At 42.9% G+C, this 27,003-nt stretch overlaps 1 protein-coding gene and 1 non-coding gene across 7 annotated transcripts in view; both read right to left on the bottom strand.

Moving 5' to 3' along the window:
• gabpb1 (GA binding protein transcription factor subunit beta 1) overlaps positions 1–27,003 on the bottom strand; it is an 86,162-nt gene that overhangs the window by 22,351 nt on the left and 36,808 nt on the right. For 2 of the 6 annotated variants that reach the window (XM_078241118.1, XM_078241121.1), the window contains exons 7-9: positions 23,927–24,034; positions 18,422–18,604; positions 17,921–18,036 (exon numbers count right to left, since the gene is read on the bottom strand). In XM_078241118.1, the coding sequence (XP_078097244.1) occupies positions 17,921–18,036; positions 18,422–18,604; positions 23,927–24,034 (407 nt within the window). Of the gene's footprint in view, positions 1–6,946; positions 7,160–17,920; positions 18,037–18,421; positions 18,605–23,926; positions 24,035–27,003 lie in introns of those variants that run through there. The other 4 variants (XM_078241122.1, XM_078241124.1, XM_078241123.1 and 1 more) reach the window with 3 other exon arrangements.
• Positions 25,579–25,652, bottom strand: trnai-aau (transfer RNA isoleucine (anticodon AAU)). Its single transcript has one exon. It is a non-coding gene; the product is annotated as a tRNA-Ile (tRNA).

Here is a 27,003-nt window from a genome sequence, read left to right as displayed (position 1 = left end):
AGAAAACTACAGAATGGGTTGTGAAGGGAAGATGACCAGGGTTTGATGATTTGTGTAATCTTAATATAACCTATCTCGAGAAGCGCTCACTGATCACACTATGCTTGCACTGTTTGTAGACGTTTTGTTTCTCCCCATCCTCATGACTAAAGACCAAATATTGCCTCTTTTTTAAGATGTTAGAACAGCCATGTGTTTACATACCATGTCCCAACATCACTTCATAAGTGGCTTTCTTTCTTCTCCGGTAACGTGCATGTTTCTCCACAGAGGATCTGGAATTATTGAAATATCAGAAGGATTTTGGAGATGCTGAAGGAAATCTAGGCGTTGTGAGGATGCCACATCACCCAGTGCAGCTGACCCTCTAACATCCATCTCAATTTAAAACCAGCAGTCTGAGTCACTGTATTGCAGCAGATACAGAATCCAACACTGTACATTCAAAGCCAGAGGAAGAGTGGTGCTTAGTAGCTAACTAAACATTGAAAGTTTCCTTATGGACCTGGAGATTGCTGTTGATGCAAACTGCATTTTCAGGTTTGGGTCACTAATGTAGGTGGAATCTTCTGAGGTACCAGCATGGTGGATACTGTCGATAAGCACTGTCTATACGGACTTCCAAAAGTTATTTGTTAAGGTTCCACATGAGAAACGGTAAACAAAAATTAAAGCGCTTAAATTAGAATGTTCAGACAGTGGTTGGGAGATAGGAGACAGAGTAGGAATAAAGGGCTTGTTCTGATTGGCTGGACATGATAAGTGATGTTTCCAGAGATCTATAATGAAACTCTGGCTCTTTATCAAACAAAGTGCTGGATAAAGGAAGACAGAGTTGTACATATAGGTTTAACAGATAACAGTAACTTAGCGAGTTCAGAAAATTGGATAGATAGGAACATAAAGCAGAACAGAAAGACCAAGTGAGCGGGCAAAATTGTAGCAAATGTATTTCAATGCACACAAGTGTGAGGTCACCCACTTTGGATCCAAAATTAACTTAATTGGTGAAAGATTAGGAGCTGTAGAGGAATTAGAGGATGAGTGACTTCAGACAATCAAAACAGCTAATGGAGTATTGTCCTTCATTTGAATGTGGCACGGTGGCACAGTGGTTAGCACTGCTGCCTCACAGTGTCAAGGTCCCAGATTCAATTCCAGCCTCGGGTCACTGTCTGTGTGGAGTTTGCACATTCTCCCCGGGTCTGCTTGGGTTTCCTCCGGGTGCTCCGGTTTCCTCCCACAGTCCAAAGATGTGCGTGTTAGGTGGATTGGCTATGTTAAATGGACCCTAGTTTCAGGGGGATTAGCAAGGTAAATGTGTGGGGTTGCAGGAAGAGGCCCTGGGTGGGATTGTGGTCAGTTCAGGCTAGATGGGCCAAATGGCCTCCTTCTTTACTGCAGGGATTCTATTTTAAAGGAGGTTGGAATACTAGTGAGCAAGATGTGCTTCAGTTGCACAGTGTCTTCTTCAGACCCCATTTCTTATCAGTTTAAGGTATCACACCTCAGGAATGTCAGCTTCCAAGGGAGTGCAGCACAGATTGACCAGAATGATTTTGGGGTTAAAAATGTTAAATGAGGAAAAACTGTATAAATTTGACCCGTCACATTGTTGTGGATCTGAAGACACATTTAGGCCAGACCGGGCAAGGACAGATTTCCTTCCCTAACTGGCACTACGACAGTTACAATGGTTTCATGGTCATCATTAGACTTTTATTGAATTCAAATTTTACCATCTGCCATGGTAGGATTTGAACCTGGATCCCTGGGTCTTACCGAGGGTCTCTGGATTAATCTAGTGACAATACCACTATGCCATCTAGGAATGAAATCAGAAAATACTTTTCCACACAAAAGTTAGTGAGAAAATTGAAACTCTTTTCCAAACTACCAAATAACAAACATGCAAGACTGAGATAAATAGATGTTTAATAGGGTGTAGGTACCCATGAATTTGTCGCAAAAGCAATCAAATGGAGTGGAGATACAGATAAGCTATGATCTAACAATGTCAAATCAGAGGCAAAGAGCTGAATGCCTTCACTACTGTCTTATATTCAAGGTTGGCACAGTGGTTTGCACTGCTGCCTCTCAGCACCAGGGATCTGGGTTCAATTCCAGCCTTGGGTGATGTGTGGAGTTTGCACATTTTCCCAGTGTCTGCATGGGTTTCCTCCAGGTGCTTCAGTTTCCTCCCACAGTCCAAAGATGTGCAGATTAGGTGGATTGGCCATGCTAAATTGTCCCTTAGTGTCTCAAGATGTGTAGGTTCGGGGGATTAGCAGGATAAATATATGGTGTTACGGGAATAAAGGTCTGGGTGGGATGTTCTGTGGAGAGTCGGTGTGGTCTCAATGGGCCGAATAGCCTCCTTCTGCATGTAGGGATTCTATGATTCAGTCTGCCAAGGTCCTGCTTTGGATGGTCCCACTGTCTAAACTTCTGCAATTGGGTGGCCAGTATTTTAACGTAAAATATTTACACTCACAATCAGCAGATGCTCTTCTGGGTTAGCGTTATATCTGAAGAGGGACTGCTAGATCCCTGGGCAAAAGGGGAGATGTATCGCACATCATAAAATATTCTGCAAGTAAGTCTCGGCACAATCCTAACCTTAAAAAGGGTATCACTATTAATTTCTAGGCTCACTGCAAAAGGACACAAAGGCAGCAGATTGTTGATCATTAAGCTACAAAACAGAGTAAAGGGAAGCAATTTTCCTAAAGAAGGGGTGAGAGTCACTTAGTGGAGTGGAAGCATAATTCAAGCTTTTATAATGAAGGATGACTGTAAGCATTTATGTTAATGAGGGTACAACAACAGGTGTCACAAGTCAGGAAACTATTTAAAAATCACTGGTTTCTCCTGCTCGAGAGCCATTAAATGGTTGCACTAACTCTGTAACCCGGACATTAACAAGTTGATGAAGCAATTAAAAAAAGGGGAATGGGCATTTCAGATTTGAGAGATGAGCAGAGAGAGACAGAAGTTTGTGGGACTCCTAAACACTGTTATAGAGTCAGGGGAAGTGCATTTGCTCCTTGCAGAAATTTTTAAAAATGTCTTCTCTTTTTACTAATTCATGGGTGATGGGCGTCACTGGCTGATTTATTGCCCATCCCTAGTCCCCCGAGGGCAGTTGCTGTAGGCCAGACCAGGTTAAGCATGGCAGACTTCCTTCCCTAAAGGATGAGCGAACCAGATGGGTTTTTCCGACAATCGACAATGGTTTCATGGTCATCAGTAGATTCTTAATTCCAGATATTTTTATTGAATTCAAATTCCACCATCTGCCGTAGTGGATTCGAACCCAGGTCCCCAGAACATTAGCTGCGTTTCTGGATTAATATTCTAGCAATTATACCACTAGGCCATCGCCTCCCTCTTCAGCCAATTCGACATGTTACTACAAATCTGGTTTCAACTGAATAAATGGCTTTCTCCCATTTCTATGCTGCATTGAGAATTCTGAAATATTTTCTAATCATTCCTAATATAAACCAATGCCGTTGGCAGCTGCATCCTTTCCTCTTGAATTGTGTACTTTCATGTTTAAATTTTAAGTTATGCAGACAGCTTTAGTGCAGCAGGTTACAGAACTGCTTCAACAAGTTCCCAAAATTCAGCAAGTCAGAACAAAGCAAAATTATTCTTTTACTCAGACTATTTTCCAATCTCTCTTTCCTGGAAGAATTAACACACAATAAGCTGTGGGGCCAACTGTGTAAGATGCCAGATTCATTTACTGGAGAATTTGCTAATTTTTGGGGCCTGATAGTTCAGGTTAATGTGGATGGCAAAGGTTAATGTGAAAGATGTGAATTTTCCCTCATAACTCCCAACTGTTTTAGGATCTTTAACCTCCAATTCTCTATTTAAAAGCACATTCCGTGTGTTGAATACACTTCTTCAAATCAATCCTAAATTAGTCTTTTCCTGCATATTAGAATTTAGTTGGAAGTAATGTTACAGCTCTACAGTTTCTATTTTATCGATCTCCAGAAAATCAACTTTGTCATCTTTACGTAAACAAAAAACTGTTAAAACCCAATTTTCTCTCAGAATTTCCTCAAAGAACCTTCTGACTCAAGCAATTAATCCCATTCCTCATCTCCAGGGTTTGGATGCTTTCCTTGTGTCTTAATGACAGAGTTCTGTACCATGATAGAATGGTTTCTTCCCAAATATCCTCTGATGTAGCTCACTATTCAGCCAGGATGCCAGATGTGGCCAAAGGGTTTTGGACAATTAAGAGGAATAAAGCCAGACTTCCCAGCTCTGGCAGGTCAGCATATTAATAACAGTTTATGAAGGCTTCATGAAGAGAAGTAAGCTCATAGATGAATAGCTGGCAACACTCACTGTTCAGTTTCAGAGCATGAATGACTAACTGGGTGAGATGTTGGAAGCTGTTGGTGCCCATTAAACCAAAGCAAGGATCAGTGAACTCAGGAGGGAAAGGGTGAAAATGAATAAAACAGAAAACCCCAGTTAAAAGGACAGGCAATGAACTGTGCAACACAAAAATAACAAATCTGAATATACCTGATCCATAAAATATTGCACTGAATTAAATTTGACAAGATGATACATTGACTGCAAATGACCTAAAAGGTCACTAGAACCTAATTTGGTGAAAAGGACTGTACTTACTGCCAAATAATCACACGGTACTGGCAGTTCTTTTGTGTGTGTGTGTCATTTTCAAAATGATTGGCGAGAGGTTGAGGACAGTATGTTTGACAGCAGTACATTGTCTGGAACTCCCTTTGCTACAACAAAAGGTTCCCTCCCCTGCTTTGTGTCAGGGACAGTGTGCTGTAGAGAAAATCCAAATGGCAGAAAATATTTCTTTGCAGGTGCTTTACAAACACCAATTTGAAATCAAAACCAATGAGAAATAAACGGAGGACTGAGACAACTCAATAGGCCACCATTTCCCTTCAAGGCACAATGCTTGCAATTCTACACAGTTCTGAAATTTCAGGCTGAATATTAAAATAAGCTAATTCCTCTCATTTAAAAAATACAGGAATTTCAGAAATATCAGACACTAACTCAACAGCAGGATAGAGCCTCAACTAAAATCACCCGCAAAGGAACGGAGATCCTGGGAGAGCAAATCACGAACAATTAATAATAATGAAAATCTAATAAAATTGTGGCCAATTTGGATGATCAAAACCAACTGCATTTAGAATTTGTTTCAAATCATTTTTTTTTACCCAATCTTAAACTTGGACCACTTGTAGTTATCTGTACCATCCATAACTGTAAAATATGAAAATGGAACAGACCCCTCAGAATGAGAACATGGAATTTAATACTAAAAATGTACAAGATTCTGAGATACACTGATGCAGCATAAATATAGCTCATTTTTAAAAAGCATAGGAAATATTGGTCAATTCATGAAGGTTTCATGGAGAGAAGTAAGCTCTGGTGGTTAATATCTGCCTACTAAACAGAAGCAAAGATCTTATTCTTCATATTAAGGGGTAAACATTTAAGGACTGCCTGCAGCAGTGATGGACTCGTCAACGTTGAGAGCGTTCAAGTGGTTATTGGATAAACATATGGATGATATTGGAATAGTGTAGTTTAGAGGGGCTTTAGATTGGTACCACTGGTCGGCGCAACATCGAGGGCCGAAGGGCCTGTACTGCGCTGTGATGTTCTATGTTCTATGACTGAGGCGGGGAGAAATTTCTTCACCCAGAGAATGGTGAACCTGTGGAGTTCATTACCGCAAAGTAGTTGAGGCCAAAACATTGTCTGATTTCAAGAAGAAATTAGATATAGCTCTTGGGGCTAAAGTGATCAAGAGATATGGGGAGGAAGGGGGGGGGGGGGGGGGATCAGGATATTGAATTTGATGATCAGCCTTGATCAAAATGAATGGTGGAGCAGGCTCGAAGGGTTGAATGGCCTCCTCCTGCTTCTATTTTCTATGTTTCTATATTTAAGATGTCAAAAATAGGAAATAAAGCAACAAAGTATATTTATTGCATAAACGTGACTAACAAACATATTGAGATCCCACTTTGTAAACAGTATGATGATGGAATTCAGGCACAAATGATATTTAAATAGGTTGCTTAGAACTACAAACCAGCTCCTTCCTGGCAGAGACCATATCAACATATCCTGGGCATTTTATTTCACATTCACAAAACACCCCGTCAGCGTAGTGCAGTATACTAGCTGCCACTTCTCACAGCTCCTCTGCTGCCACCAACCGCCCTCCCCTCCCCCTTCATTTATGTATGCAATGTAATTTTAAAAAAACAAAATTGTTACCGATCATCAAATCCCACGTCAGCTATCGAGCTTGCAGGAAATAGCATCTTACTAAAATAACTCAAATTTTTGCTTTGAAATGGAAGTAATAGATGACAGGGTTTCAGAGTTAATTTTACTAAAAGGCACAGAAAAATAAAAAATATATATTTTTGCTAGTTCATTTTGAAACAGAAGAGGGATCAGAATGTTGAGGGCATTTCCTTCTTAATCTCCCACAACTGCACACCTGCAGAGCTCAGCTGATTTGGAATCATGAATTTTTGAAAACAGCAAGTACAGGAAGAGAGTTTGTCTTCAGTAAAGGTATGATAATAACAGAATCTGAAGGGAAAGAAAATTTTAAGATAGTCTTTAAGTAAACACCCAAATAAAGTGGGAATTCAGGGCTAATACTGTTTATCAAAATAAAATTCAAGTTATTCTGTCTTTGTCCAGAGAAATAAAAATGTAGATTTTTTTTCCATTTTCAAATGGTGTTATAGAGCAGCCTAACAACTTGGATACTTCATATTTGAACATAATTTATCTGTGTGTTACACAAACGTATAAATTGACGGGGCAATTTAGAAACCAGTATTACATATTCAACTTTCCCAAATAAATGCGACTTCCTCTCATTGCACAACTTACTCCAAAATACATCAGAGATTTGAAATACTAATGCAAATAGGTCTAGTTTTTAATTCTAAAAGATATTTTATTAGCCTTCCTTTGCTGCGCTTCTTTTGGTAAATCTTGCAATTTAATTTCCTCCATTCTTCTAAGTACATCACTGTGTTTGCTCTAATTCATGCTCCTTTTCCATTAGATTAACCAGGAGTGTTTGTGTATTTAACATCTCACTGTGAACCTAAAACAACAACAAAATCACAAATTAACGTCACGTATTCAGTTAGCTTTTACAGAAGCGTCACTGGGGCAAGCTTCTGGTCACAGTGAATGCACCCATTTCTTGGTCCTTTCATTCATTCAGAACTGAGTGAATTGGGTGTCTAATATAATTCTAGATGAAAGATTAATTTATTTCAACTGCTTGACATGCAAAGTTAAAGTTTTAAAATAAATAAATTTATTCTAATTTGTTGACTAATACTAGCAGAAAGTACACTAATTATTTTAATTCACTCGTGGGTATTGCTAGCTGGCCAGCATTTATTACCCATCTTTAGTTGCCCTTGTTCAGAGAGCAGTTGAGAGCCAACCACATTGCTGTGGCTCTGGAGTCACAAGTAGGCCAGACCAGGTAAGGATGGCAGATTTCCTTCCCTTAAGAACATTAGTGAACCAGATGGGTTTTTCAGTTTCTCCCATCTCGTGTAAACTAGTTTCAAAATCAACTTTTTCACCTTATCCAATAGCAGCTCTGGGAAGATGGTTAAATAGTTTTTGTCCAAAGGCGATGGATATGGAAGATACTAGCAATTATAGTTGGATTGGGGAAGGAAATCTAAATGTGACTCCATCCGTCATCCCTCACAAAGTGTGATACTTTGAAATACGACATGGATGAGCTGGATGGATGGATGATGTGCAAGAATGGCATAGAACTTTGATCATATACACACCTTAATATTTTTTAATCTCAAAATTGCCTCACAAAGCAGTGGGATGAAATCATGAGTATTGGATCAGTATCTCTCAGTTCTCCAAAGCTGGAAAGCGAGAGTCATAGAATCCCTACAGTACAGGACGCCACCATTTGGCCCATCGCGTCTGTACCGACCACAATCCCACCCAGGCCCTATTCCCATACCCCACACATTTACCCTGCTAATCCCCCTGACACTACAGTCAATTTAGCAAGGCCAATCAATCTAAACCACACATCTTTGGACTATGGGAGGAAACTGGAGCACCCGGAGGAAACCCACACAGACAGGGGGAGAACGTGCAAACTCCACACAGACAGTGACCCGAGCTGGGAATTGAACCTGGGACCCTGGCGCTGTGAGACAGCAGTGCTAACCACTGTGCCACCGTGCCGCCCCGGGTCCCTGGCGCTGTGAGGCAGCAGTGCGAACTAACCACTGTGCCACCATGCTGCCCCGGGTCCCTGGCGCTGAGGCAGCAGTGCTAACTAACCACTGTGCCACCATGCCACCCCGGGACCCTGGCGCTGTGAGGCAGCAGTGCGAACTAACCACTGTGCCACCATGCTGCCCCGGGTCCCTGGCGCTGAGGCAGCAGTGCTAACCACTGGGCACCCTCTGCTATCGTTTTTTTTATTAAACAAAAAGCATAATTGTTAGAATCAGAATCCTGCAGCATAGAAGTAAGTCATTCTGCTTGTCGTGCCAATGATAGCCCTGAAAGAGCTGTGCAATTTAGTCTCTCACTCAGTTTTTGGTCCTCATAAGCTGGTGAGTAGTCTTCAACTGCCTTCTATCACCTTTTGAAACTTCCTTTAGAATCTTATTCCACCAACATATCAGTTAGTGTGTTCCAGATCTTAAATGTCATGTGAATACATCTCCTCTCATTTCTCCTCTTTTGACAATTATTTTCAGTTTGGTCACTGACCCACTTGCCAGAGGAAATATTTTCTCGCTACTGCTCGACCTAAACCTCTCTATTTTTCAATACCCTATTCCCCTTAATCTTTTTTGCTGTAGAGAGTGAATAATCCCAGCTTCTCCAATCTCTCCATGACTGAACTCCCGCATCTCTCGAATCATCCTGTAAACCTCATCTGTATCCTTTCCAAGGCTTTGACCCCTTTCCTAACGTGTGCTGGCTGGAATTGTACACAATTAACAACACAGGCCTAGCAATTGATTCGGAAAGATTTAGAATGACTGCCTTGTTTTTGTATTCAATACTCATTTAGAAAGTTAAGCATCACATACACTTCCTTAATCATCGCGTTAACTTGCTCTGCCACCTCAAATAATTGTCAATGTGCGTTGTTGGGTCACTCGACTCTTTCAACCTCTCCCTTCAAATTCAGCCATTTAGATTATACCGCCTCCCCATGGTATTCCTTCCAAAGTGCATTGCTTTGCACATTCGGCATTAAACTGCATCTGCCACATGTCTGTACTGCTAACGCTTGCTATTGTCACCATTGGAACTACACGACCAAGTTTTGTAACATCTGCATGCTTGGAAATTGGATTCTTTATTCTCAAGTCCAAGTTTTATGTTTATTCATTTGCAAGACTCACCTGCGTGGCTAGCGCTTGCTCCCCATTCTAATTGCCGGTGAGAAGATGGAGGTGAGCCATCTTCTCGAAATGCAGTTGATGTAGTGTAGATACTGCAGCAATTTGATATAACTGAGTGGTTTGCAATGCCATTTCAGAGGGTAGTTCAGAGTCAAAAACATTTCTATGGATCTGGAGTCATGTAAAGACCAGACTAGATGATGACAGCAGATTTTCTACATTAAAAAGCATTAGAGAACCATTTAGGTTCAATAGTTCATGGTCAACAATCCTGAGGCGAGCATATCATTCCAGAAATATTAACTGAATTTAAAATTCTCCGAGCTGCCATGGCGGTATTTGAGCTCATGTTTCCAAAGGATTAGTTCAGGCCTCTGGATTACTAGTCCTCTAAGATTACCACTATGCTATCATCCCTCTGGTCAACATGGTGTAAGAGTTGGAGGGTAGTTTGGAAGGGAGGATGTTCCCATGGTCTGCTGTCTTTGTCCTTTTAGGTGGTGGTGATCGTGGGTTTGGAAGATGCTGTCCAGGGAGTTTTGGCAAGTTGTTGTAACACATCTTGTCAGAGGTACTCTCTGTAGCCATCATGTCCTGGCGGTACAGGGACTGAATGTTTAAGATGCCAATCAAGCAGACTGTTTGTCCTGAATCTTAGAATCTTAGAAACCCTACAGCACAGAAAGAGGCCATTCAGCCCATCTAGTCTGCACCGACCACAATCCCACCCAGACCCTACCCCCATATCCACCCACTAATCCCTCTAACCTACGCATCTCAGGACACTAAGGGCAATTTTCGCATGGCCAATCAACCTAACCCGCACATCTTTGGACTGTGGGAGGAAACCGGAGCACCCGGAGGAAACCCACACAGACACGAGGAGTGTGTGCAAACTCCACACAGACAGTGACCCAAGCCGGGAATCGAACCCAGGTCCCTGGAGCTGTGAAGCAGTAGTGCTAACCACTGTGCTACCGTGCCGTCCTGGGTAGTGTTAAGCTTCTCGACTGTTGTTGGAGCTGTAATCATTCAGACAAGCGGTTGATCCAATTACGTTTCTGGTGATTCTCAGGGTGTTAATAGTGGAGGATTCAGTAATGGCAATGCCATTGAATCATAGAATCCACAGAGCAGAAGGAGGACATTTGGCCAATGAAGCCTGCACCGACAACAATCCCACCCAGGTCCTTTCCACATAACCCCACATATTTATCTTCCTAATTTCCCTGACACTAAGGGGCAATTTATCATCGCCAATCTAACCCTCACATCTTTGGGCTGCGGAAGGTAACCGGAGCACCCAGAGGAAACCCACGCAGACTCGGCGAGAATGTGCAAACTCTACACTGACAGTAACCCAAGACTGGAATTGAACCCGGGTCCCTGGCACTGTGAGGCAGCAGTGCTAACCACTGTGCCACCGCGCCATCCTGTGAATGTGAAGGAAACGTGGTTAGATTCTCTCTTGCTGCTCATGGTCATTGTCCGGCAAGAACATTACTTCACACGTATTAGACCAATTCGGAATACTATCTAGGTCTTGCTTCATGCAGGCATGGACTGTCTCAGTATCTGAGTAGTGGTGAATGGTACTGAACGTTGCAAGATCAGGGAACATTCCCACTTCTGGCCTGAGGGAAGATCATTGATGAAACAGCTAAAGATGGCTGAGCTTGGGGCAGAAGCCTGACAAACTCCTGCCCTGGGGCACTCTTCCTCAAAAAGTGGTGGAAGCAGAGTCTTAGAATATTTGGCAGATTAAGATAAATTCTTGATAAGCAAGGGGGTGAAAGAACAAAGAACAATACAGCACAGGAACAGGCCCTTCGGCCCTCCAAGCCCGCGCCGCTCCCTGGTCCAAACTAGACCATTCTTTTGTATCCCTCCATTCCCACTCCGTTCATATGGCTGTCTAGATAAGTCTTAAACGTTCCCAGTGTGTCCGCCTCCACCACCTTGCCTGGCAGCGCATTCCAGGCCCCCACCACCCTCTGTGTGTCCGTCTGATATCTGTGTTAAACCTCCCCCCCTTCACCTTGAACCTATGACCCCTTGTGAATGTCACCACCGACCTGGGGAAAAGCTTCCCACCGTTCACCCTATCTATGCCTTTCATAATTTTATACACCTCTATTAAGTCTCCCCTCATCCTCCGTCTTTCCAGGGAGAACAACCCCAGTTTACCCAATCTCTCCTCATAACTAAGCCCCTCCATACCAGGCAACATCCTGGTAAACCTCCTCTGTACTCTCTCCAAAGCCTCCACGTCCTTCTGGTAGTGTGGCGACCAGAACTGGACGCAGTATTCCAAATGCGGCCGAACCAACGTTCTATACATCTGCAACATCAGACCCCAACTTTTATACTCTATGCCCCGTCCTATAAAGGCAAGCATGCCATATGCCTTCTTCACCACCTTCTCCACCTGTGACGTCACCTTCAAGGATCTGTGGACTTGCACACCCAGGTCCCTCTGCGTATCTACACCCTTTATGGTTCTGCCATTTATCGTATAGCTCCTCCCTACATTATTTCTACCAAAATGCATCACTTCGCATTTATCAGGATTGAACTCCATCTGCCATTTCTTTGCCCAAATTTCCAGCCTATCTGTATCCTTCTGTAGCTTCTGACAATGCTCCTCACTATCTGCAAGTCCTGCCAATTTTGTGTCGTCCGCAAACTTACTGATCACCCCAGTTACACCTTCTTCCAGATCATTTATATAAATCAGAAACAGCAGAGGTCCCAATACAGAGCCCTGCGGAACACCACTAGTCACAGGCCTCCAGCCGGAAAAAGACCCTTCCACTACCACCCTCTGTCTTCTGTGACCAAGCCAGTTCTCTACCCATCTAGCCACATCCCCCTTTATCCCATGAGATCCAACCTTTTTCACCAGCCTACCATGAGGGACTTTGTCAAACGCTTTACTAAAGTCCATATAGACGACATCCACGGCCCTTCCCTCGTCAACCATTTTGTTCACTTCTTCAAAAAACTCCACCAGGTTAGTGAGGCATGACCTCCCTCTCACAAAACCATGCTGACTATCATTAATGAGTTTATTCCTTTCTAAATGCGCATACATCCTATCTCTAAGAATCTTCTCCAACAACTCAGGTACACAGGTCACTGAAAGTGGCAATGCAGGTGGAGAAGGTAGTCAAGGCGGCAAACGGCATGCTTGCCTTCATTGGCCGGGGCATCGAGTTTAAAAATTGGCAAGTCATGTTGCAGCTTTATCGAACCTTAGTTAGGCTGCACTTGGAATATAGTGTTCAATTCTGGTCGCCACACTACCAGAAGGATGTGGAGGCTTTGGAGAGGGTACAGAAAAGATTTACCAGGATGTTGCCTGGTATGGAGGGCATTAGCTATGAGGAGAGGTTGGAGAAACATGGTTTGTTCTCACTGGAGCGACGGAGGTTGAGGGGAGACCTGGTAGACATCTATAAGATTATGAGAGGCATGGACAGAATGGATAGTCAGAAGCTTTTTCCCAGGGTGGAAGAGTCAATTACTAGGGGGCATAGGTTTAAGGTGCGAGGGGCAAGGTTTAAAGGAGATGTACGAGGCAGATTTTTTACACAGAGAATAGTGGATGCCTGGAACTCGTTGCCGGGGGAGGTAGTGGAAGCGGATACGGTAGTGACTTCTAAGGGGCGTCTTGACAAGTACATGAATAGGATGGGAATAGAGGGATATGGTCCCCAGAAGGGTAGGGCGTTTTAGCTAAGTCGGGCAGCATGGTCGGTGCAAGCTTGGAGGGCCGAAGGGCCTGTTCCTGTGCTGTAATTTTCTTTGTTCTTTGACTACAGCTCAGCCTTCAACACCATTATTCCCACGAAACTCATCTCCAAACTTGTGGCCTGGGTCTCGGCTCCTCCCTCTGCGACTGGATCCTGAACTTCCTAACTCACAGACCACCATCAGTAAGGATAGGCAACAACACCTCCTCCACAATCATCCTCAACACCGGTGCCCCACAAGGCTGTGTTCTCAGCCCCCTGCTATACTCCTTATACACCTGCGACTGTGTGGCCAAATTCCCCTCCAACTCGATTTTCAGGTTTGCTGACGACACCACCGCAGTGGGTCGGATCTCAAACAATGATGAGACAGAGTACAGGAATGAGATCGAGAATCTGGTGAACTGGTGCGGCAACAATAATCTCTCCCTCAATGTCAACAAAATGAAGGAGATTGCCATCGACTTCAGGAAGCGTAAAGGAGAACATGCCCCTGTCTACATCGTAAGAGTTTTAACAACACCAGGTTAAAGTCCAACAGGTTTATTTGGTAGCAAATAATGGCATTTGCTACCAAATAAACCTGTTGGACTTTAACCTGGTGTTGTTAAAACTCTTACTGTGTTTACCCCAGTCCAACGCCAGCATCTCCACATCCTGTCGACATCAACAAGGATGAAGTAGAAAGGGTCGAGAGCTTCAGGTTTTTAGGTGTCCAGATCACCAACAACCTGTCCTGGTCCCCCCCAGACTGACACTATAGTTAAGAAAGCCCACCAACGCCTCTACTTTCTCAGAATACTAAGGAAATTTGGCATGTCAGCTACAACTCTCATCAACTTTTACAGATGCACCATAGAAAGCATTCTTTCTGGTTGTATCACACCTTGGTATGGCTCCTAGTCTGCCCAAGACCGCAAGGAATTACAAAAGGTCGTGAACGTAGCCCAATCCATCACGCAAACCAGCCTCCCATCCATTAACTCTGTCTATACTTCCCGCTGCCTCGGCAAAGCAGCCAGCATAATAAAGGGCCCCACGCACTCCGGACATTCTCTCTTCCACCTTTTTCCTTCGGGAAAAGTCTGAGGTCGCGTACCAACCGACTCAAGAACAGCTTCTTCCCTTCTGCTGTCAGACTTTTGAACGGACCTACCTTGCATTAAATTGATCTTTCTCTACAACCTAGCTATGACCGTAACACTACATTCTGCACTCTCTTCTCTCCTTCTCTATGAACGGTATGCTTTGGAAAGCGCGCAAGAAACAATACTTTTCACTGCATGTTAATACATGTGACAATAATAAATCAAGGATTTCCAGTCCTGATTACTGTCCAATGCTGGGACATTAGGGTTGGGAGATCACAGGCAAGGTAGGTCCTGTTCCAAAAGACAAATATTGTACAGAAACTCATGAAGAGGGACCATGAGAAAACATTGCAGGTTTGGACGTAATGTGCAACATGCACACACTCACGTACACACAGTGTATTGGAGGAGGAAATGAAGAGAAGAATTTAAGAAACCTTTCCACCCTGAGATTAATCATGTAGATACATGATTCTCATGTTGAAAGGAGTGAGAAGGAAGGAAGTTGTATTTCTGCTCTGTTCCTTTAGTGGTTATTGTGCAAGGATAGAATATTGGAAGCAATTGCTGCCCAGGAGAGTTGATACTGTCCAGCAGTGTATCTTTCTGATGGAATACAGGTGAAAACACGGACTTGTGTTGACATACAAGCAAAATACTCCAGATGCTAGAGATCTAAAACAAAAACAGAAAATACTGGGGAAACTCAGCAGGTCTGGCAGCGTCTGTGGAGAGAGAAACAGTTAATGTTCCCAGTCTGTCTGACTCTTCTTTGGAACTTGCTTTTACATTTTTGGAGGACTGTGGCTTTATATAAACAAACCATTAATAAAAGATCCAAGAAAGGCAAAACACTGACTTCTTGGATGCACCGCTACATGGAATTATACAACTTATCAATAAAATAGGTTAAAATCTACAGGACATCCATCAATGGGACTAGAGAAGTGAATGTGAGCCCTCTGAAGAATGTAAACTCTGTGGTTGGAATTGCAGCTCGGACTCCCATCGTGTTATAAGATTCTATGTTCTACCAAAAAAAGAACAGGTCTGTTGGAGGCACATCCAATTCCTAAAAATTCTCAGTTTAAAGGGGGTGAAGTGGTAAGCATGCACCATGCAGGGATCAACCGAAGAGCTGAATTTTTAAAATATGGCTCACATTGACATGGGTTTGAGCGTCTGGATTGCTGAACTCCTAAACTCAGGCACACTGTCAGAGGGAGGCAGATATCGAGTATCTTTGTGGGACAGGGTGGGGAAGAGATTTCCCTAAGTTAGGTTCTGCCTCAAACCAGATGCCAAAAACCTGAAATACTGTTGTCCCCTATTACTGAGGCCAGGGGTGGAAATGCAATTCTTTAATTCAAAAGCTGCTATCAAACAACTAACTTAATTTCTAAAACTAGAAACAGCAAGGTAGGGCTCAAGTCTGCTGTTGGTTCTGGAACCTTCACTGCAGCCAAAGAACTCTTCACCCGACCCACTGGGAGGCCACCCACACCAGAAACAGCATGGGAGCCCACCCAAAAGATTATATTGTAATTGACCTGACTCCAGAACTTCAAACAGAGCTAGTTCTGCACTGCTCCACCTCTATGGACGGCACGGTGGTACAGTGATTAGCACTGCTGCTTCACAGCACCAGGGACTTGGGTTCAATTCACTGCCTGTGCAGAGTCTGCACATTCTCTCCGTGTCTGCGTGGGTTTCCTCCGGCTGACCATAAGACAGAATTAGGCCACTCAGCCCATTGAGTCTGCTCCGCCATTCAATCATGGCTGATATTTTTCTCGTCCCTATTCTCCTGCCTTTCCCCATAACCCCTGATCCCCTTATTAATCAAGAACCTATCTATCTCTGTCTTAAAGACACTCAATGACCCGGCCTCCACAGCCTTCTGCGGCAAAGAGTTCCACAGATTCACCACTCTCTGGCTGAAGAAATTTCTCATCTCATCTCTGTTTTAAAGGATCATCCCTTTAGCCTGAGGTTGCGCCCTCTGGTTGTAGTTTTTCCTACTAGTGGAAACATCCTCTCCACATCCACTCTATCCAGACCTTGCAGTATTCTGTAAGTTTCAATAAGATCCCCCCCTCATCCTTCTAAACTCCAACGTCTTCAGACCCAGAGTCTTCAACTGTTCCTCATATGACAAGCTCTTCATTCCAGGGATCATTTTTGTGAACCTCCTCTAGTCCCTTTCCAAGGCCAGCACATCCTTCCTTAGATATGGGGCTCAAAACCGCTCACAATACTCCAAATGGGGTCTGACCAGAGCCTTATACAGCCTCAGAAGTACATCCCTGCTCTTGTATTCTAGCCCTCTTAACATGAATGCTAACATTGCATTTGCCTTCCTAACTGCCGACTGAACCTGCACGTTAACCTTAAGAGAATCTTCAACAAGGACTCCCAAGTACCTTTGTACTTCCGACTTCCTAAGCATTTTCCCATTTAGAAAACAATCTATGTCTCCATTCCTCCTTCCAAAGTGCAGAACCTCACACTTTTCCACATTGTATTCCATCTGCCACTTCTTTGCCCAATCTCCTAACCTGTCCAAGTCCTTCTGCAACCTCCCCCCCCGCTTCCTCAATACTACCCGTCCCTCTACAAATCTCTGTATCATCGGCAAACTTGGCAACAGTGCCTTCAGTTCTTTCAGTGATCCTGTGTGAAAGAGTCAGTGCTGGTTCATTGGTGCATTGGCCGTGCTAAATTCTCCTTCAGTGTACCCAAACAGGCGCCGGAGTGCGGCAACTAGGGCATATTCACAGTAACTCCATTGCAGTGTTATCTAAGCCTATTTGTGAAACTAATAAACTTAAATTTAGCAACTTCAAGGCCTCGCCAAGAGTTTCAAAGCCTTAGTGTTCCTTATCAACCACTATGAACACAACAGGGTCCTGTTCACATCATGTTTAAGGACAGATATGAAGGGAAGTTTATGGGAGTTAATTCATAATTGGAGCCTGTGGTGCTGAGAGTCTTGGCTCTTTTCTCAAAACCTGTTTTCTCAATCCAAGAAATGCGTGCAATATGACGGAACGGTGTCTTTTTTGTATGGGATCAGTATTGGTAAGTGTGTTAACCGTCAACAGCAAGTACTTCCAGAAAAGATTACAGTTTCTGATAAAAGCAAATTTCTGAAGATGCTGGAATCTGAAACAAAAACAGAAAATGCTGGAAAATCTCAGCAGGTCTGACAGCATCTGTGGAGAGAGAATAGAGCCAATGTTTCGAGTCTGGATGACTCTTTGTCAGAGCCCAGTTCCTGATATTTGTTACCACACATTCTGATGGGCAAGACAACAGTTAGCCGTTTCTAATCATTATCTAACTTTGAAGACACATTATTGGTGGCAGGTATTGAAAACAATATTGAAATCAGTCTTGGTTGTGAAGTAAGCAGTGTATGTAACAACAGTGATTACATTCCAGTCAATGTGGCACCATGCGATATTGGTGGAAAAGAACTAGCCTTTTGAGTGCTTCAAATAATTAATAAATGCAATGGCTACAAAACAGATCTGGCCTTATCCAGGATTTTGGTCAAGATAATAGCTTTTCCTGAAAGAGCTAAGTTTTGTGCACTTACCTCAATTTCTGTGGTGTCTGCGTGATTTTCAAATACCTGCACACACTGCCTCTTCATCAACGGTTCCTCAGAAACCACAGTCTCTTCAGCAATATCAGTTGCTGGAACAGTCAAAACTAGAACACACAGAAAAAGGTTAGATGGAACATTCTCAGAAATATTAACATCTTATATTTTAAATAGTTGTGCGTTGGAGTTCAGCTGAGTTGTACTTTAGCATATAAAGTATTTAAAGTGCAAAGTTATCTCTAAAAAAAATGAAAAAAAAAAGCATTAAAACATATGTATTTGTGATGTCAGGAAGAGTAGGCAGACATTGTAGAGCACACTCGATAATTCAGTGTGTAATAATGAACGTGCCACATCTGCTCAATTACCTGGGAACTGAGCAGATGTGTAGTATTTACCATTAATGAACTAAAGAAAGAGTGCTGGGAAATGCTAAATAAACACAATTAGCTTTTATTTACACCAGTACTTTATCAATTAATTGCATCTTACCTTGTTGTCCATCTTGCATAGTGACAATGATTGGTTGATTCACGCCATCACTGGCTGCCCGCAGGTTGCTCAGATGAATATCATCAGTTACTATGGTGATCACTTGCTGACCTCCACTGCTGACAACTTGTTGAATAGCACTGTCCACTGAGTCTGCTGTTACTACTTCTTCTGTGGCAACTGCTGAAGTAAAGTTAACATTTCTCTTTTAATCCTGAATTTTGGAAATTGATGTTTTTCATCTCAAACCTCAGGGCGCAGTAAGCAATAACCAAAACCTAGCCATTATTTTGATCAAGTTAAAAGATTTTCCCCTGATTCCAAAGACTGTCAGATAACCTGCTAAGTCTCAGTCAATCCTGCCTCTAAAGCATTCAACCTGCAGAAAGATTTAGACAGTTTAGGAGAGTGGTCCAAGAAGTGGCTGATGAAATTCAACGTGGGCAAGTGCGAGGTCTTGCACTTTGGAAAAAAGAATAGAGGCATGGACTATTTTCTAAACGGTGACAAAATTCATAATGCTAAAGTGCAAAGGGACTTGGGAGTCCTAGTCCAGGATTCTCTAAAGGTAAACTTGCAGGTTGAGTCTGTAATTAAGAAAGCAAATGTAATGTTGTCATTTATCTCAAGAGGCTTGAAATACAAAAGCAGGGATGTACTTCTGAGGCTTTATAAAGCACTGGTTAGGCCCCATTTGGAGTACTGTGAGCAATTTTGGGCCCCACACCTCAGGAAGGACATACTGGCACTGGAGCGGGTCCAGCGGAGATTCACACGGATGATCCCAGGAATGGTAGGCCTGACATACGATGAACGTCTGAGGATCGTGGGATTATATTCATTGGAGTTTAGGAGGTTGAGGGGAGATCTAATAGAAACTTACAAGATAATGAACGGCTTAGATAGGATGGACGTAGGGAAGTTGTTTCCATTAGCAGGGGAGACTAGGACGCGGGGGCACAGCCTTAGAATAAAAGGGAGTCACTTTAGAACAGAGATGAGGAGAAATTTCTTCAGCCAGAGGGTGGTAGGTCTGTGGAATTCATTGCCACAGAGGGCTGTGGAGGCCGAGACGTTGAGCGTCTTCAAGACAGAAATTGATAAATTCTTGATTTCTCGAGGAATTAAGGGCTATGGGGAGAGAGCGGGTAAATGGAGTTGAAATCAACCATGATTGAATGGTGGAGTGGACTCGATGGGCCGAATGGCCTTACTTCCGCTCCTATGTCTTATGGTCTTATGGTCTAAGTATAGGAGAGAAAGGCTGATTGACTGGAATTCTAACAGTACAACAAGAATGTTAACTTTGCATGCAAGGTAATAAAAAAATTAAGTGTCAATGAATCAACAGGCCCAGCCAAGCCTTCAACAGGTAGGTGAATAAGGTTGCCATCATTTTGCAGAATTAAGATAAACTGAAAGCAGGAGCTTTACATTAACAGATGTAATTCACACTTTGACTATTACAGATGTGCTTTCTATTAAGGGTTAATGTTTTAGCACATTGGCACACCAAGCTCAGGGAAATCTTGTTCAGATGAGGAACATATTTTAATCAATGGTGAAATAGTACTTCAATACACCTTAGCATCACAGTACAATAAAATGGACAGCAGTGGCTCAAGAAGGTAACTCTGTCACTACCAGAGTTTTTCCACACAGAGGGTGGTGGGTGAGTGGAATCGGCTGCCGTCAGTGGTGGTGGAGGCGAACTCAATAGGGTCTTTTAAGAGACTCCTGGATGAGTACATGGAGCTTAATAGGATGGAGGGTTATAGGTAGGTCTAGAAGGTAGGGATGTGTTCGGCACAACTTGTGGGCCGAAGGGCCTGTTTGTGCTGTAGTTTTTCTATGTTTCTACCACTTTCTCGAGGGAAATTAGGGATGGGCAATAAATGCTGGTTTAGTTGGTGATGCCCACATCCCATGAATGAATAAAAAAAATAGCAAGAAATGGATTTGACCCCATAATCTTCCCAAACTACTGACGAAAGCACCAAGTATTGCGCTGTGTTGGGCGAGCAGATCTCACCTCTGTATCTGTCTTTCAAAATATTTCACCCGATAGCTGGGAGGTGAGTTGAAATAAAATGTTATCCAACATGGTCACAAAAAAGTATGAAAATGTTAAATACAAGAAATAGACAACAATTTCATGCAAGCAATCTTCTCTTTGATGAGTATACTGCTGGTTTGCAACTCACCCAGAAAACTGGGTGCTGCAAGGATAGTTCTGTTGTCATTTACCAAAATGAATATGTTAGACATATCAAAAGTTCACCTGAATTTTCTCCAGTAACTAGCTGAACTGAATAGTCTATCTATTGAAGTTTCCCATAGACATGAATGCAGATATCAATCACTATGCTTGTGAAATGAACGAGAGTTAATCAAACACTTATTTGTAAGATTGTAATATGTAAAGGTAAATAGTTGATTCATTCTAAGCATTAAATACATTTGCTATTCAGACAGGTCATGATCTGCTTTTCCACTCATGCTGAGATTAGATGCCCTTTCTAACTTTAAAGCTATAAAGATTGATGTCAGGTGGAGGGTATTCATTCGTGGGAAATTAATTCAACCCATACTTTACAATATTCGTCACCCTTTTATTTTTTTAATCAGTTATTCTCTAGTATATGAACTTCCAGAAATTTTAGTCCATCGGAAAGTAATTTCATTTACAATGATGTGTTTTCCCAGAAATAGCACTAATTCTGCTAATCAAAAACACACGGGAGTCGGTTAGTTCAGCAGCTGGTTCGTGATGCAGAGCGACACCAACAGCGAGGGTTCAATTCCCGTTCTGGCTGAGGTTATTCGTGAAAGCCCCAGCTTCTCAACCTTGCCCCTCACCCAAGGTGTGGTGACCCTCAGGTTAAATCAGCTCTCTCCCTCTGTCAAAAAGCGGGAGAGCAGCCTATGGTCACCTGGGACTTTGGCGATCAAAAAAACAAACAGTCCGAGCTTCAAAGAATTTCCAGGCTGAAAAATGCAAAGTAGTTATAATCAAATTCCCCCAAAGCTACAATGTGCAAAGTTTAACAAATTCTAATTCAAATTCGTTGGTCAGAATTTTCCACTCTCCACCACCCCTGCCAGGGAGAACGCAGAATTTGCTGCTTAGCCAAATCTTCATTCAAAGCAGCAGAACCAGAGAACCCCAGCCACGGGCAAGTCAGAGAATCCTGGCCCTTGGCTCTGCTTTTGTTCCACACCGCTGCCAGACCCGCTAAGAATATCCAGCACTTTTGTTTTTGTTATAACTACAATTGGCCTCAACATCCTTTTCGATGGTAGGGAAGGGTTTGCTCAGATGTGAATCTCCTGTGGAGAAATAGCCTGCAAACATTGCCAGTTTCAGCTGTCAGGCGAGTAAGTGCTTAGAGCAGAGGTTCCCAAACTGAGGTCCACAGAATCCTGTAGGTCAGCGGGAGCCTCCTGAAGGGGGGGGGGGGGGAGAGAGCGGGGGGCAGTCTCACAACAGGGGATGGAGTGCTGAGGAGGAACACGTGTGCCTGCGTGCAAGAAAGGGAGAGGCATGTGTGTGAGAGAGATGGGGATGTGCGCGAGAGGGGGAAACGGGCATGGAGAGAGGGAGGGAGACCTGCATGAGAGATGGAGACGTGAGAGTGAAAGAAAGAGATATTTGTGTGCGAGAGAGGGAGAGGTGTGTGTGTCTGATACGAGTATCAGCTTTCCAACATCACTCCTTCCATTAAAATGACAAAACATAAGACTTCAATATTTTTTTATGAGAACTTTTTAGTTTACCCATTTCTAAAGTGAGTACTACTTCCAGCAGTTAATGTTAAGAGACCATGGGAGGGTGGCTTGGCCAGGGATAATGAGAGGGACCCTGTACTTCTGACAGTGCGTCTCTTCCTAATATAATGCATAGATACAGCTGGAAAGGACTGGTTTAGATTTGATTTCTGTGTTTGCACCTATTGTGCGGCAAAAAGGTGCATCAACGTTATGACCAATGCTTGGGGTTCGCTGATGCACTTGGGAGGTCAGCAGAGGTTTTGCAGCTCGAAAGGTTTGGAAAACTCTGGTTTAGAGGAAACATACCCCTTATTAAATCAATACATTCAGAGGGAAAAAAGAAAAAAGTGGCAGGATGAGCAACTGCAATATACTAAGAACCACAATCTGAAGTTGAAAATTACACAAAATAATTTTGCATCTTACTCCAATAACACTTCACTGTCCTCCACTGCCTCTGGGTCAAAACCTTGGAACTCCCTCCCTAACAGCAGGGTGTATCTACACCACGTGGACTGCAGCGGTTCAAGAAGGCAGCTGAACAGCACCTGGAAGAGCAATAAATGCTGGCCTTGCCAGCGATTCTCAAATCCATAAATTGAATTTTAAAATTTGAATTAATGTTATCTGTATTTTAGGGATTCTATGGTTCATCATATATTCAGGCATAGGAACTGTTGGCAAGTCACAATTACCTGTTTGGATCTCACTTTATCCTTCAATTAAGCTCTCTGCCTCAGCTCTGCACCATAACCTCTAACAGATTGGCACGGCAGGAGAGGTAGTGGCATAGTGGTATTGTCGCTGGACTAGTAATCCAGAGACCCAGGATAATGCTCTAGGGACCCGGGTTCAAATCCCAACAGATGGTGAAATTTGAATTCAATAAAAATCTGGTATTAAAAGTCTAATGATGATCACAGAACCATTGTCGATTGTCATAAAAACCCATCTAGTTCACTAATGTCCCTAAGGGAAGGAAATCTGCTGTCCTTACCTGGTCTGGCCTACATATGACTCCAATACAGTCGACTCTTAACTGCCCAGCCAGCAGTGCCCATGATTAAATTTTTAAAAATAGCAGCACAGTGGTTAGCACTGCCACCTCTCAGTGCCAGGGACCTGGTTTTAATTCCGGCCTTGGGTGACTGTCTGGAGTTTGCATGATCTGCCCATGTCTGTGTGGGTTTCCTCAGGGCGCTATGGTCTCCTCCCACAGTCCAAAGATGTGCAGGTTAGATGGATTGGCCATGCTAAATTGGGTAAATACCTGGGGTTACAGGGATAGGGCCTGGGTAAGATGTTTTGTCGGACATTCAGTACAGATTCAATGGGCTGAATGGCCTCCTTCGGCACTATCGAGATTGTATGTATTAAACAGATTCTTTATTTTTCAGAACTATTTAACACTGTTGAGGAAAAGGTTATATTAAGTCTGTGGCCATGCCAGTCACACACAATTTTATTCCACCTCATTTGATACCCCCATCCCAACTCTGATTCAAAATGGTAAAGAGGAGAGACTTCTCTCCATTAAGATGCATTTTGTGTACGACACTGAAGGTTACATTCGTATTAGTCTAGGCGGTTTTTAAACAAATATCAGACAAGCAAGGCTGCTTTGAAAGAATCTCATTCTGGACATGGGCTGGGTGCAGATGAGGCACACGTGTTTATAACTTTCAGACCACCCCCACTTATTTCTTAAGCACAGAGACTGCTCGTTATATTTACTCTCAAAGTGGGGTCCATTCAGTTCTGAAACAGCGGGCACACAGTTGTCCTCATCATTCCAAACTCTGGCATTCGCAAACGAAAAGCAAGCCCTTCTGTAACTCCTCACTGTGTAAAAACCAAGGGATGGGTTAGGTCATCTTCGGTATGTTAAGACTACATGAACTAACCTACATCATTAAGACTAACATTTAAATGAACTTATTTTCTAAAGCTATTTAGGGCAGTTTCTTCTGGTTAAGCACCAGCACAAAACAATGCCACAATACTGCCGTAGATTCTCATATCTACTCAAAATACCACACTTTTGAGGCTGTCAAATGGCATGTGTTAAATGAAAACTATTTAATAGAAATAGTTGGGAGAAAATTGTTATAACAGAAATTGTTATACTGAATATAGCAATTAAATATCCAAATCAAAGGGGAGAGATCAAGACGCAGAAGACACGAGTCTGAACTCTTGTCATTAATACTTCCTCAGGTATAGCTTAAAAGATTACTCTTTTGTTATGTGAATATGTGCAGAGGAATTAAATCTGGGGAGCTGAGACAGATTCTTAATTTGACAAATGTTGAGACTGCTACCACAAAATATTAGGTCATTTATTTAGTAATTAGACTGATAAGAAACCGGTCTGAGTTCTATATATGATATCAGTAATACAGATATTATTGATTACTATATATTCTAGACATGTATGAATAAAGCATCTTAACATTCCATTAGTTAATTGCAAATTCAGAAGTGCCTTTTTGCAGTATTAAATGTTTCAAAAGGGGTTTTGATAGATTTGACAGAGGAAGGCTGTACCCTTTGGCGAATGGGTCACTAGCCAAGGGTCATAGATTTAAAATTCAGAGGGAAGGTAGGAGGAGCAACATTTTCAGAGTTGTCAGGACCTGGAAAGCTCTACCAGAAAAAGCTGGTGGAAATGGATTCCAGAAACAGCTTTAAAATGGGAGCTGGATAGGGCGAGAACCTTGCAGTGTTACAACAAAAAGCAGGAATGTGATTCCAACCATGACTTCTCACACAGAGTTAGCACAGGCAAGGTGGGCCGAATGTTTCGTTATCAGTTTCTCTAATTCTATGAAATTACAAAATCGAAAAGCTTTGCATGAACAAAGTTCCACATTACTGGGAGCCAGAGACAGAAACTTAGCCACTATAGCTCTACAATCGGAATAGATGCCACCCAAAAAGCTTTTCATTATTTTCCACAGAGGTAGAATTATTTTATTTTAAATTGTTCATCATCATTGCAAGGTAATATCTGTGTACAAGAGGCTCTTGTTAAACCAGTCTCATACTGCCTGTTCTCAGGGAATGAACACTCTGAGACACACAGACTGTTGACTCCCTCAGTAAACTGTGATTACAGTATGGAAGTGTGGCTATGAACACGTTGGAGGCTGCATTTACTCTGTCGCTGTGAAATGTAGCATGAATTACTGTTCATTTATTAATAAAGGCAAATAACCCCACCATACTGTCACACATTTCTACTGATGGCAATAACATTTCAACAAGGCAGCCCTTACCACCACCTGAGGGAGAGGACAATCTTAAGCTGCAATTCTGGAACATAGACATTTTTTGCCCAGTTAGGGAGGAAATGCTCAAATGCATTGATCAGTTCAAATAGAATAAAGCTCTGCTGGGATTTGAACACAGGATCTCCTGTTTATTAGACAAGCACTTTAACCAACCAAGCCACAGAGCCTAAGGATTGATGTTCTTGTCTGGTTTCGAACCTGGATCCCCGGCGCTGAGAGGCAGCAGTGCTAACCATTGTGCCACCATGCCGCCATCATGTCCCCTCATGACTGACCCTTCAACTAAGGGGGACAGCTGCTCCTTATCCATTCTGTCCATGCTCCTCATAACCCTGTACACCTTGATCAAGACACCACTCAGTCTTCTCTGCTTCAACGAAAACAACCCAAGCCTATCCAATCTCTCTTCATAACTTGAATGTTCCATCCCAGGCAGCATCCTGGTGAATCTCCTCTGCACCCCTTCCAGTGCAATCACATCCTTCCGATAATATGGTAACCAGAACTGCACGCAGTACTCTAGCTGTGGCCTCACCAAAGTTCTATACAACTTCAACATGACTTCCCTGCTTTTGTAATCTATGCCTCGATTGATAAAGGCAAGCGTCCCATATGCCTTTTTCACCACCCTACTAACACGCCCTTCCGCCTTCAGAGATCTGTGGACAAACAAGCCAAAGTCCCTTTGTTCCACAGAACTTCCTAGTGTCCCATCATTCATTGAATACTTTCTTGCCACAGTGTGCATCACCTCACACTTTTCAAAGTTAAATTCTATCTGCTACTTTTCTGCCCAATTGAATATTCCATCTATAACTTCTGGCAGCCCAAGACACTCAACCTCACTGTTAACCACTTGGCCAATCTTTGTCATCTGCAAACTTACTAATCCTATCCCCCATATAGTCATCTGTCATTTGTATAAAAGACAAACAACAGGGGACCCAGCACAGATCCCTGGACACTGGCTTCCAGTCACTAAAGCAGCCGTCTGTCATCACCCTAAAACTTCCTTGAATCCACTTTATCAGATGACTCTGTATCCCATGTGCATCTGCCTTCTTCATAAGTCTCCTATGTTGGACATTGTCAAAGGCTTTGCCAAAATCCATATAAACTCCATCAACTGCATTACCTGGTCACCTCCTCAAAAAAATTCAATCAAATTTGTTAAGCATGACCTCCCTCTGACGAAGCCACGCTGACTATCCCTGATCAAAGCTGCCATCAGGTCTTTGTAGACTGGCACGGACATGATGGGTTGAATGGCCTCCTCCTGTGCTGTAAACATTTCTGAACCTATGAATTTTGAAATACAGTGGGTACTGTGTGGGGTGTGTGTGCGTGTGTGTGGGGGGCACGTGCGAGGGGGCACGCGCGTGCGTGTGTGGGGGTGTACGCGTGTGGGGGGGCGCTGAGTGCTGCAAAGGAAATAATGAAACATACAGCATTAAAGGGAATGTGATTGTACAGATTGCTAGAGGGATGGAGTTTAAAAACAGCGAGGTTATGTTGCAG

The sequence above is a fragment of the Mustelus asterias genome, chromosome 24 (assembly GCF_964213995.1).
Source record: "Mustelus asterias chromosome 24, sMusAst1.hap1.1, whole genome shotgun sequence".
Lineage (NCBI taxonomy): Eukaryota > Metazoa > Chordata > Chondrichthyes > Carcharhiniformes > Triakidae > Mustelus > Mustelus asterias.
This window is presented reverse-complemented; position numbering and strand designations above follow the sequence as displayed.